The following is a 12,000-nucleotide window of genomic DNA, read 5'->3' on the forward strand; positions in this document are numbered from 1 at the left end:
GTTTTGAGATACAGCGTTGGGGGATATAGGGGTCTTGACCTGATTGGTTCTTTGGGTCTTTGACATAGGATCTTCCTGATTATTGGCCAAAGAAGTTCCAGAGGTTATTCTAATTGGTCGGACTACAATGTCCATGTTATGCCCTCGTGTCCAGTTGACCTAGGATTGAGATGTTCTCTTGAGGAGTCAAGATGTCTGCAAGGAATGCATCTGAATTACTTTTATCTCCCTTCCCCATGTTGATGTTACTTTCTTTGTATATGTAAAATAACCCAAGTTGCTAGATTTGTGGTGTTTTGTTTTCTTCTCCTCTTCTCCTCGCACATTAGGGTCAACTATATTTGTCTTCATAAATGTCCTTGATGACTCTGCCTGTTCTGAGTCAGATGGCCCCTTTGTTGTTCTTTTGGGGAGGAAGATAGCTGAGGATATGGCCTTATATTACTCTATATTGTTTCCTCTTGTAGTCTGGCTTATCTCACAAGTGAAGCATGTTGCAGCTTTTGAAGTGTAAACTATTGGTTCCCCCTTCTCCTTCTACTGTTTCTCTGGCCATTCTTCAGGATATGCATTTCAAGAATAAAATGTTACATTTCTGTTGCAATGATCAGAAGTAAAGTATTACATTGCTTACAAGGTACATGCATATTGCTTCAAAGTTAGCACTACAAAAAGTTAGCATTACATACATATTAAAGGAAGTAAAAGGCAATACAGAGGATTCTGGGATGTACATGATGTGCAGGAATACATTTAGGTATATTTGTGTTAGCCTCTGAGCATGTTAAATATATTATGTCTGTCGGTCTACTAACACTATGGCCCTCTCTCTTCCTGCGTGGGTGCTTCTAAGGCTTCTGAGCCCTGAACCTGCTCCCCTCTGCCTTCGCCGTGTTCTGGCTGCCTCCACTCTGGATGAGGGCCTGACCTCTGCGCATGCTCCCAGAAGGGCTACCTTGCAAGTTTTCCTTCAGGCCTTCCATGCAGATGTTCTTCTGTTCATAGAATTAACAGGGCGCTTTCCTCTTGATTTTGTCCATGCCTGAGGCTTAAGAAAAGGGTGATCTTCATCATGGCCAAACCAGCCACCACCCAGGCCTGTCATGGCAGGCGTGATGAAACATGCCTGGGCCCAAAAGCCTCATCGGCATTTCAAAAGCTTGCCTTTCCCGCCTCCCTCCAATTTAATTTCTTTTCGAGATTTCAAGCTCTCTTTTAAAGAATTAAATAAGTTTGGGAGTGAATGGAGGAGGAGGGCTTTTGAGCCTCGTCTGTTCCCAGGCTTCCTTTCTCTGCTACACCACCGACAGGGAGAATGCATTTTAAAAACACACACATGATGAATCGAATTAGAGAAAAATGCAATTTAATATTTCAGTTGGTTATTTTTTGGGTTAAGGATCCTGCTCCCGGCCACTCTATTCTGATTTTTTTTATTACTGCAAATTTTATTTTATTTCATTTTAATCCTAAATTTTATTCCAAATTCCTAAACTCGGCAACAAATCCCCCAAAAAAGGCATGCCGTGATTTGTTCATTCATTCATTTAATCTCGGGGTCATCATACAGCTCCGAGCACTTGAAACAATGCCAGCGCCTGTCACCATAGAGATGAGTCCGCGTAGCGCGGCCCTCCAGCCGCTCTCATCTTCCGGCGTTGACGCAACTCGGCCGCAACCAATCAGCGTAACGTTCTGACGAGAGGGGCGTGGCTAGCTCCTCCTTCCACCCTTGGGCGGCGAAAGGGAGGCAAAAAACCCAGAGCCATCTTTCCCTTAACCAAGATGGCGTTGGGGCGTATCCTCACGTGATCGGAAGCCGACGCACACTCCCTTCCCCCACTATCCTGTTCCTTGGGTTCCTGTTTCCCCCTCGAACTTCCGCTTCCTGTTTATCCCCGGCTTGTCTCCGGAGAGGAGGGAAGGGAGGGCGGTATATTTTGGGGGGAGGGGCGTTCTCCGGCTGGGGGTGGCTCCCTTAAATTAGGGGAGGGGGCAATTGGGGGAGGGGGGTCTCCTTCGCCGCCATTATGAAGAAATTCTTCCAGGACATCAAGGCCGACATCCAGTTCAGAACGGCCGGGCCGGGCCAGAAGCTCAGCGAGTCGCCTAGGTAACCGCCCCCACACGCCTGTCCTGAGGGGGGCTCTGTGGGGGGAGGGGTCGAAGGAGGGGAAGGGGGTCTGGGTCATGGAGGGAACGGAGGGGGCACATGGGATGGGGTCTTAATTAACTGAGTGGGGCCTTTTTTGGGTGGGTAGGGTCTTAATTGTGATCTTAATTAGCTGGGTGGGGTCTTAATTGGATGGAGGGTCCATTGGGTGGGTTTCCTCTGGGGGGTAGAAATTCAGATTTTCCAGGGGCTTCTGAGAGGCAGGGAGTATTTCTCTCCCCCCCCCCCCCAGCCACTGGGGATGCCTTCTCGGACCCACACACCCTACAAAGCCAGGTGCCTGACTTCTGAGCCTTGGTCCTTTAAAAAAAAGTGGGAGGGAATCAAGTTTCTAGTCCTCATTCCGAAGATACAGACTGATTTGGTCAAGGAATTTACGAAGCACTCTCGAAATGTGTCCCAGTCGCATCCCTCTGGGACGGCCAACACCCTGGTTCCGAAACGGGTGTCCCCAGATGGCTTTGGAGTACAGGTCCCAGAATCCCTGGCTTTCAGCAGTACTATCTGTGGATGATGGTAGCAGCAGACCCAACTCTGAGGGCCTTGGCTCCAGATGAGCTCGGTGGAATTTCTGACAGGAAAATTTTTCTCAGCCTGGAGCCTGGGTTCCTTCTTCGAGTGAAAACCAGGGGCTCGATCATTGATCTGGGACCTGTTTCCTCTCCTCATAAAATAAGATTCTAGTCCTCGTTGTTTCCGATTAAAGAAAAGGTTTGAGTAACAGCGGAGGAGGCTATTTCAGACTAAATTGGGCCCATGAGCCTCCAAGTTCCCAACCGAGCCCCTTTCCAGGCCCTACCCAGAGAGGCCAGCGTGAGGAGTTGGCTTTATTACGGTTGTGCTGGTGCCTCCTTCCAAACGTTTAAGGACCACAGCCCCCATTGTCCTGGAAGCTGGTGCAGGTGGGATTGAAGCCCACAAGGAGGGAAGAGAGAGCTGAGGGCTCGCCCTGCTGTTCAGTAGGTGACCCCCACACCCCTTTGTGATGCTGCACACGGCTGGGAGGGGGCTTATTTGCTCAGCGAGGCCCGCCAGGTTGAGCTCGCTTTCTGTCCAATGGTCTGTGCACCCCTTTCGCTTCCCTGATCCGTACTTGCCTCGGTTACCTTCCTGTGGCTCACTTGGTTTTCCTCGCTCTATAGGGACAGGTTTGTCACCCTCTTTGTTGAAGGGGGACGGGTGGCAGTGGGGCCTCTGATCCTGTCATTTTTTTTTTGAAGCGCTCTGTGTGTGTGTGTGTGGGGGGGAATGTTCTTCCAGACCACGCAGATGTCGCTGCAGGTGGGGTACGAAGTGTGGCACAGATCCATGCCATGCTGGAGGGACTGAGAAGCTTAACAGCAGAGGCATGAAAGCAATAGGGTGATCCTTCGACAGCTCAAGGATTTCGGTCTCAAACCTTGGGAGTTTGACTCCCTCACTCTGCCTCCTCGAGCAAGGCTGGACTGTAGGCTCTCTGAGGATCCCTTCTGGCTCTGCCCTTCTAGGATTTTTATAGAACTGCTGGTCAGCTCAGGGTGTTCAGCCTCTGGCGGCAGTGCCTGAGGTTGGGAGTTCGAATCCTCCACTGGGCCTCCTTGACATGGGCTTGACTCCATGATCCAGAGGGTCTGTTCAAGCCTTGCAGTTCTAAGATTAATATTATTTTTAAAAGATGCAGAGGATGCTTCTTGCCCGGGTGAAAAGCCCAGAGTTTTAAAAGCAGGCATGGTCAAAGAAGGATGACCAGATGCTATTTTTGCTTCTCTCACACACATAAACACATACACTCCTGCCTCACAAGGTTGCCAGTGTGAGGATAAAGGGAATATGGTGCTTCCTATAGGAAAGACAAGATAACTGCTGGAATTAACAAAGAAATAAATAACTTGCCATTTGGTGTTTTTTTTCTCTCTCCTGGACCTGTCTGGCATTTATAGTCCGTTTATAGTCTCCTAAAGTTCTCCTCCTCTCTTGACAGGGAAAGCGCTCCCAAAGAGAAACCAAAACCGGGCCCTTCCAAGTCTCGGCAGGGGCCGACCAATGAAGCTCAGATGGCAGCAGCCGCCGCCCTGGCCCGGCTGGAGCAAAAGCCAAAGGCCCGGCCTCTCTCATCCCAAGACGCCATCCGGAATCAGGGTGAGAGGGGGCAAACCGCCAGGTGCTCTGTCATGGGTCCCTTGCTTGGGGGGGGGGGCAAGTCATGTTGAGCCTCGTTTCCTTTCTGTCTTCTTCAAAATATTTATCTCCTGTTTTCCACCCCTTTGGCATCACAGTTCCAGAGACTCTCTGCAAAAGAATAATACACAGGGTTGGGGAGGGGGAGGAAAAAAATCAGTTTTTGAACAATCTTATTTGTGAACCCAAGAATCCAAAAAAACTTTTAAAGCTGACTCGAGAGATAAATTTTGGAAACTGAAAGGATGTTGTGCTACTTTTTACGGCGGCTAAAGGCATGACTTTTGATATATATTCTGCTCTGCTGTGCGGGACAAATTGTGTGTCACAGGAGGCAGATTAATGGCTTTTCCATTCAGGGGCGGTGGGCACCCAGCTTCGTTCCTTCCTGAAAAAGGTCGCCTTGTTCTCCAGCTTCTCGCGGTCTCTTTCTTTCAGTGAAAAAAGAGCTGATGGCTGAAGCGGCCGCGAGCGATAAAGGGGCCTCAGTGGAGCAGAAGGTAATAAGGTGATAAAGAAGCAGCTGGGGTGGGGTGGGTGGGCAGTGCGTGTAGCCAAAACCATAAAGTGGCAGATGCGGCGTGTTTTGCCTTTGGATGGTCTCAGGTCTTCCTTGCTTTCTTTTTTTTTAAAAGAGTCCAACAGCTGGGGCTGAGGAAGACCCATCCCTCCTCTCCGTCTCGGGGGTGTATTTCACATGCCCCTTGACCGGGGTCATCGTCCGGAAAGACCAGAGAGACAAGCAGATCAAAGAGGCCATTCTTGAGGTGAGTTGGCCCCCTATTCGCACCCGGAAGAGAGGATGCTCTCTTAGCCTCCGAGCATCTCGGTCACTGGATCTTGTCTCGCCAGCTTACGAGTACGGCTTTCTTGTCTCTCTAGCACGCTGCCAGAGACCCCGTGGGCGCCTCCATCATGGAGATCCACACCTTCAACAGAGACCGGGAAAAAGTCAAGCTTGGTGTCGAGACCATTGCAAAGTAGGTTTTGCTCATCGGCTGTGAATTATCTGAGAACAGCAAAGCCGAGAGGAACCCCTAAGGATCGTCCAGTCCAGCCCCTGCCGAGCAGGCCCGGTGGGGGGGAGATTCGAACGCCCAACCCTCTGGTTCCGCAGCTGAGCCCGAGAGGGGATCCTGAGTAGACCCTCTTGACACCTCCACCCGTGGGGGTTCGTTGCTCTTGATTGCTTCAAGGCAATGGATTCTTAATTGTGTCCCCAGTTGTGTTGAAAGTAAAACCACCTCCTGTGGGGCCTTTCTGTCCCATATAGGAATAAGATCCTATATGTTAAAATTCAGCATCTCCTGGAAGACTTTCCCACCTCGAGAGCCGGTGCCGGGCTCTGTATAGACCGGGGTGGGGAAGTTCAGGGGCGACAGTGGCTGCTTTTCAGCTCCCAGGGCAGCCGTGAACGTTCTTGCCTTCCAGAGGATGCGTGTCTGAGAAGAGTCTGAAGTGCCTTCTTCCCCACTCAGGTATCTTGACAACATCCACCTCCACCCAGAGGAAGAAAAGTACCAGAAAATCAAACTTCAGAACAAAGTGTTTCAGGTGAGTCTGTGTCCAGTGGATCCCTAGTGCTGGGTCTGGTAAGCAAGGTGAATGATGGAGAGCTCAGAGGTTGGGAGTTCCATTCCCCATGGGGACTCCTTAGACTCATAGAATCATGGAGCTGGAAGGAGACCACAGTTTTATCAGTCCTTCACCGATAAAGCTGTTCTCTCCTGACTTCTTTGGACAAAGTGATGCAGTGGTTTCATCATCCCCCACCAGGATGGTTCAGAGGTGGGCAAGGAATGGATGAAGCCTGCCATTGGCCTAATGGCAGGCTAGATCCTCCAGATCCAGCAACACTCTACCTTTGAGGTTTTACTATGTTATCAGGCACAGTTCAGCAAAGGTTGCTCCTAGCAGAAGTAGCAGGGAGGGCCTAGGGTTAACAGGGGCCAGCGCTAACCCACTTGGCTTCCTTCCAGGAAAGAATCCACTGCCTGGAGGGAGCAGACAAATTTTTCGAGGCCGTTGGATTCGAAAAAGCCACCCTGAGCGTGCCGGGACAAGGTAAATGATGTTGTGTAAGGAACCAGGACGTCCCAAATTTTAAGGGCCTTTAGCAAAACCTCACCACATCCCAGCCCCCAGGGCTTCCTACGTGCTTATGAAACACTAGAAAGATTTTAAATGGAGTTAAAAGTACGAGGATCATGAAAGGGGAAAAAAAACACTCCAGAAAGACAGACATGCTGCATGGTAAGAGCAGTTTTCTTTGGCCCTTATGAGTTAACAGCACAGGTGGGATCAAGCAGGTCGGTGACCTTTCGCCGTCCTGGTAACGTTAAGAGTTAAAGAAGCCCACCTCACAAGGATGGTGGGAATTAAGATGTCAGAACTCCTCAGCCAGTCAGCCATGATCCAAACAGTGCGGAAAGCCCCAAGGGTTCGGTGTAGGAAGCAAAGTGGGGATGGCCGATAAGACGTATTAAAAGGGTTACTGTTATTTTTCTCTCTCCTGCGCTGAAGAAGGCACCACAGAGGACTTCTACGTCCTGAAGGACGCCGCTCTGGAGAAGCTGGACACCTTGAAGGAACAGAAGGAGAAGCTGTTGAAGGGAGAGCCCGTCCGAGCCCGGCTGGACCGCCAGCTCAGCATCTTCAAGCCCTCTCCCCAGGCCTCCCGCTTCGAGCTCCCGTCCGACTTCTTCAACCTCACGGCGGAGGAGCTCAAGAGAGAGCAAAGGCTCCGGTGAGCGTCTCTCATCCGTTCCGGCCAAGAAGGCCTGACAGACGCCGGGCACAAAGTTTGTCATGGGGGGGGGGAAGAGTTTTGCTTTGGATGACCAACGGGTTCCTGTCTTAAAACCCGCCGGGATCTTGGGTTCTTAAGCCAAGCATGTTGCAGAGACGGAGAACAAGACCGATTGCTGGCCTTTCTCTCCCTTTTGGTTCTTCCTTTTCTTTCTGTTTTGGGACTGGGGTTCCATGGCTGCCTTTCTCTCTTGCCTTTGTCTCTGAAGGACAGAAGCGGTGGAGAAGGCCTCCATGCTGAGGACCAAAGCCATGCGGGAGAAGGAGGAGCAGCGAGAACTAAGGAAGTACAACTACACACTCCTTCGTGTCCGTTTCCCCGACGGCTACATCCTGCAAGGCAAGTGGAGGGGGCGGGGGGTTCCTGTCATCAAGAGTGGGAGCAATCGCATCCCCACCCCACCCTGGTGTGACAAATGACTTTGAGGTGGAATCAGACAACTCCTCGCCTGCCTCTTTATAAGCTTCTTGCTGCTTCTCCTTCCATTCAGAAATAAGAGTCTATTTAGAAGAACCTGGGGCATGGTGGTTAGAAATGTTTGTAGAATCATGTTGTTGGAAAGGGGGGGAACTCTGAGGCCATCCAGTCTAACTCCTTGCTCAAGGCAGGGATCTAAATCAAAGCAGATCGGACAGAGGTTGGTCCTATTTTCTCTGGGAGGCTTCCAGCGCTAACCACCTCCCTCTGAGGTCATGGGTTCCGTTGTCATACTGCTCTAACAGTTAGGAGGTTTTCCCTGATATTGAACCAAAATCTGGCTTCCTGTTGTCACTTGAATCCATGGTTGTGTGTCCTGTACTTGGGGATGTTGGAGAACAGATCCCACCCGTCCTCTGTCGGATAGCCTTTCAAGTCTTTGGAAAGTTTGCTCTCCTGTCTCCCCTTAGCCTTCGGTTCAAATCCCTGCAAGGGCCATGAAACTCCCTTGCAGGCCTTGGACAGTCCCTTCCTCTCAGCCTGGCCTACCTCATAGGGATACTGTGACAACACTGCGAGACAAGACATCCACCGTTGTGAACTTCCTGGAGAAGATGTAATGGTATCAGAGGCCTCGTTATTCTTTTGTGTGGTAATCCGAAAAGCATCAGGTCAAATCCTTGTTAGCCTGAACCAGGAAAAAAACAAACCAAGCCAAAACAGGTTTAGGGAATTCTTGAATCTCCCATAATGGAAGAGCTGAACCGTTCTTAGAATCTATGGTATCTTTAAATATCCTGGAGGGAGCTGCTGAGTTGTCATCTTGGGTTTTACTCCTGAGCAGAGAGGCTCTGAAAGGATGTACGTGTCTAGATGGTTAAAGAATCTCGCCGACCAGCATCCGCTCTGCTTTGGCCTCATTTAAAGCCTCCTCAGGGCTCAAGTGGCTTATGTCCTTTCTTCTCCCTCTTCTCTCTGGCTTCAGGGACATTCTACGCTCGGGAGCCTGTCTCGGCGCTTTTCCAGTTCGTGCGGGAGACTCTCCAGAACGACTGGCTGCCCTTCGAGCTACTGGCCCCTGGCGGTCACAAGCTGGCCGACGAAGAGGTGGCGCTCAACGAATGCGGGCTGGTGAGTGCAAACTTTTCCCCGGACAGGCTCCACGCCCAACAAAATCCAAGAATGCAGGGCTGGGAGAACCCACCATTCCATCCTTGCAGTCGGCAACCAGATACTCCAGGAGTCCTCGCTGAATCCCCCAGCATTCTGCCTGTTCTTGGCTGCAATGATGGAGCGGTCACAATTCTCCATCCCTTTCTGGCTCCTTGACTTGTCAGGAGTCTTGCCACCAGACGGCTCTGCACCTTAGGATTTTCCTTGCCTTTCCACTTCCAGGAAGCATTATCTTCCAACCCCTGGGCACAATGACACCTGTTATAAATAAATCTGTGCCTTTTTATTTGCTTTTCTCACCGGAGCTGACAAGGTTCATCAACTGCTAGCCTAACTTTATACATTTAGGTGGAACAGGGACCTGTGTGAAAGCCTGGTGGGGGGGAGGAATGTGGCTCCAAACAGTGACTGGGAATAGGATCATAAAGATGGAAGGGGACTATAAGGTCATTGAGTCCAATCCCCTGTTCAGTGCAGGACAGGATAAGGAGATAGTTGCGCCCTCATCTGATCTAGAATGTGCCTTAAAAGGATTCCTTTCCCACTCCTCTCATTTCTACAAGTCAAGCTTTCCTCATCAGCATTTCAAGGGGCCTGCCTTTGTGAATGTGATGTGCAAAGAGAAACGCCTCTTCTGTTCATCCACTTAAGAATGGTGGGGTTTCTCTCCCTCCCCTCGTAATGGATGTACCTTCGCTTGTCAAAATGGTGTATGTCTACTGATGTTCTTGAAAATATTCTCCTTTGAGCATTCATTGCCAGGCCTTTGCGCGACGGACAGGCTAGTATGTCAGTGTTGCAAAAAACACAGAGGCTAGCAAAGATGCCACTGAACGGCACTTTTAAAAGGTTTTGTTTTTCCTTTTTAAGGTGCCCTCTGCGCTTCTGACCTTCATGTGGGACGCCGAGGTCATGGCGGACATAAAAGCTTCGGGCGGCAAGCACGCGGGAAGCGTCCTCAAGCCAGACCTCCTGTTGTCTGTGCGGATTCTGTCCTGAAAATTAAAAAAAGGAAAAGAAGCCCAGCCTGGTGTTCCGTCCAGCCTGGTCCTCTTCCTCTGCATCTAACGGGCGCTGCTTCAGTTACTGTATGTCTTCGTCTTATGAACACTAGAGGGGGGAATAAAAAGACGGCTTTTAAAAAAATTCCCAGCTCACATTTAAGGAGTCTAGCTTCAGAGCAGCCCTAGCATAAATGGTTGGCGTTATCTAGCTGGAAGGTAGGGTGTCGAAGGCAAACTTGCTTCAACGTATGTGGGAGCAAGAGGGGGATTTTTTAAAAACTCTTTATCCTGTGAACACTGGCAGATTGTGCTCAGAAACAGATTTAACACTACCTTCCTGGAGTCTTAATGAATGATGTAGCTAAAATGAACCCACCTGCCCAACAGCCTGCCATTGAGTGGAATTTAGGATTGCAAAATATTTCCGTTTGGCTTCACGAAGCACTTTAGTCCTCCTGGACTAGGAGAGAAACTGAGGGGGTTCCCCTGCCGCCCCTTTTAAACGGCGGCCACGACCATAACCAGTCTGATAAGCTGTCGGCTTGAGCCGCGGGGAGCGGAGAAACAAGGCACAGAAGAGCCAGAAATTCGGGCTCAGGAGAACAGGCGGCCGGATTGGCATCACTGGGCTTCATTCTCTCTCTCCCCACCCCCCGGCTGGCCAGTTGTGAGCGAGGTGGGTGTCGCAATTCATCCCTGCTTTGAGGTTCAAAAACTGTGGGAGGAATCTGGGATAGAGGGAAGAGAAATCCAGTTATGGTTGGACCTTCCTCTGTATGTTGTTTATGTATGTCATTTACGGGAAGATGAGAACGGTGCGGAGAGCTGAAGGCTGACATTATGTCCCTCCCAATCTATTCCCCCCCCCCCCCGTTCTTGCTTCCATTACCTATGAATCTATGGCTGGAGGTTATTTATTTCTGAAAGAACTTTTATTAATGAAGGAAGGCTGTACCGTGACACATTATTTTTGGAATTTAAAAGAAATTTAGATACTGAGATGTTTGGTGTCTTAACTGGGTTAGGGGCGGGTGCTTTACCTACCATTGTATGGTTGGCCCAGGGCTCTGTGGTGCAAGGATATAGACTGTTCTGGGCCAACGGGGGCCACCCCCTCCCTCACTAGAGAAGCTTTGGTTGTCCTCTCTCTGTTTGGCAAAACAAGGGGAGGCCTGGTCCTTTCCCTTCAAGGCAAGGGGGCACTTTGAGAAGAGAGACCCAGCACATTTGGAAATCCTTCGTCCCAGCAAGAAACAGAGCGCTTCCTCAGAAACCGTCCCTTCTGCCTCCACCACCGGCGAACGGCACAGATCTGCTGTTCAGAAACTGAAAGAGAACCCAGGAGCGAGACAACATTTGCAAAGGCAGGGGCTTTTAAAAAACAAACCTTTTCGATGGTTTGACCTCCAGTTGCGGATGGTGTTTTTAAGAAACAACCTGAAACAATTCCATGCATCGTACACGGAGGCTTTCCAAGTTATTTCCCAGCCCCCTGGTCCCAAAATGGTGCAATATCTGTGTATCAATCTATACCATAATAATAGTTGCATGGTGACGTGTTCTAGGTAGAGAAAGCTGAGAAGTTTTCTTCAGGGGCGGGGGGGGGGATTTGAACTCCCAACCTCTGGTTCAACACCTTGAGGTGGTGTCATTTTCTAGCTGTAATCCTCCAACTAAAGATACCTCTTTAAAGATGGAAGAGCTGCACCACGGGGTTTGAACAAGCAGTGCTTGAAAGACCTCCAGGCAAGAAATACCGGCCCACAATTCGAACATCAAATCTGTGTGCTAAGGTAAAGGTTCCCCTTGACAATTTTTGTCCAGTTGTGTTTGACTCTAGGAAGCGGTGCTCATCCCTGTTTCCAAGCCACAGAGCCAGCGTTTTTGTCCGAAGACAATCTTCCGTGGTCACATGGCCAGTGCGACTTAGACATGGACCGCTGTTACCTTCCCACCGAGGTGGTCCCTATTTATCTACTCACATTTGCATGCTTTCGAACTGCTAGGTTGGCGGGAGCTGGGACAAGCGACGGGTGCTCACTCCATCACATGGATTTGATGTTACAGCTGCAGATTTATAGACCTTAAAACACAGAAGCTTCTGCGGTTTAACCCACAGCGCCACCACGTCCCTTCACGTGTGCTAAGAGCTGTGCCTTTTGTATTACCTTTGAAATAGGAAATGTTGCAGTATTTCATGCTTTTTCTGGCCCAGCGCCACTGGCATAAAATTGAAACAGGTCTTGCATCTTGGGAAGGGCTTGTCG

At 50.0% G+C, this 12,000-nt stretch overlaps 1 protein-coding gene across 4 annotated transcripts; it reads left to right on the top strand.

Annotated features, from left to right (window-relative positions):
- Positions 1–1,963: 1,963 nt before the first annotated feature.
- UBXN6 (UBX domain protein 6) lies at positions 1,964–10,732 on the top strand. Of its 4 annotated transcripts, none has more exons than XM_072978141.2 (11): positions 1,964–2,113; positions 4,134–4,291; positions 4,769–4,830; positions 4,966–5,097; positions 5,213–5,310; positions 5,809–5,884; positions 6,310–6,394; positions 6,854–7,076; positions 7,348–7,478; positions 8,542–8,687; positions 9,600–10,732. In XM_072978141.2, the coding sequence occupies exons 1-11, from the start codon at positions 2,031–2,033 to the stop codon at positions 9,726–9,728; spliced, it is 1,323 nt and encodes a 440-aa protein (XP_072834242.2). In that variant the 5' UTR covers positions 1,964–2,030; the 3' UTR covers positions 9,729–10,732. The 4 variants fall into 4 exon arrangements, with proteins under 4 accessions (XP_072834242.2, XP_072834240.2, XP_072834243.2 ...); XM_072978139.2 differs by having other exon boundaries at positions 7,353–7,478; XM_072978142.2 differs by having other exon boundaries at positions 6,857–7,076.
- Positions 10,733–12,000: the final 1,268 nt, after the last annotated feature.

This window comes from Pogona vitticeps, chromosome 7, assembly GCF_051106095.1.
Source record: "Pogona vitticeps strain Pit_001003342236 chromosome 7, PviZW2.1, whole genome shotgun sequence".
Taxonomy (NCBI): Eukaryota; Metazoa; Chordata; class Lepidosauria; order Squamata; family Agamidae; genus Pogona; species Pogona vitticeps.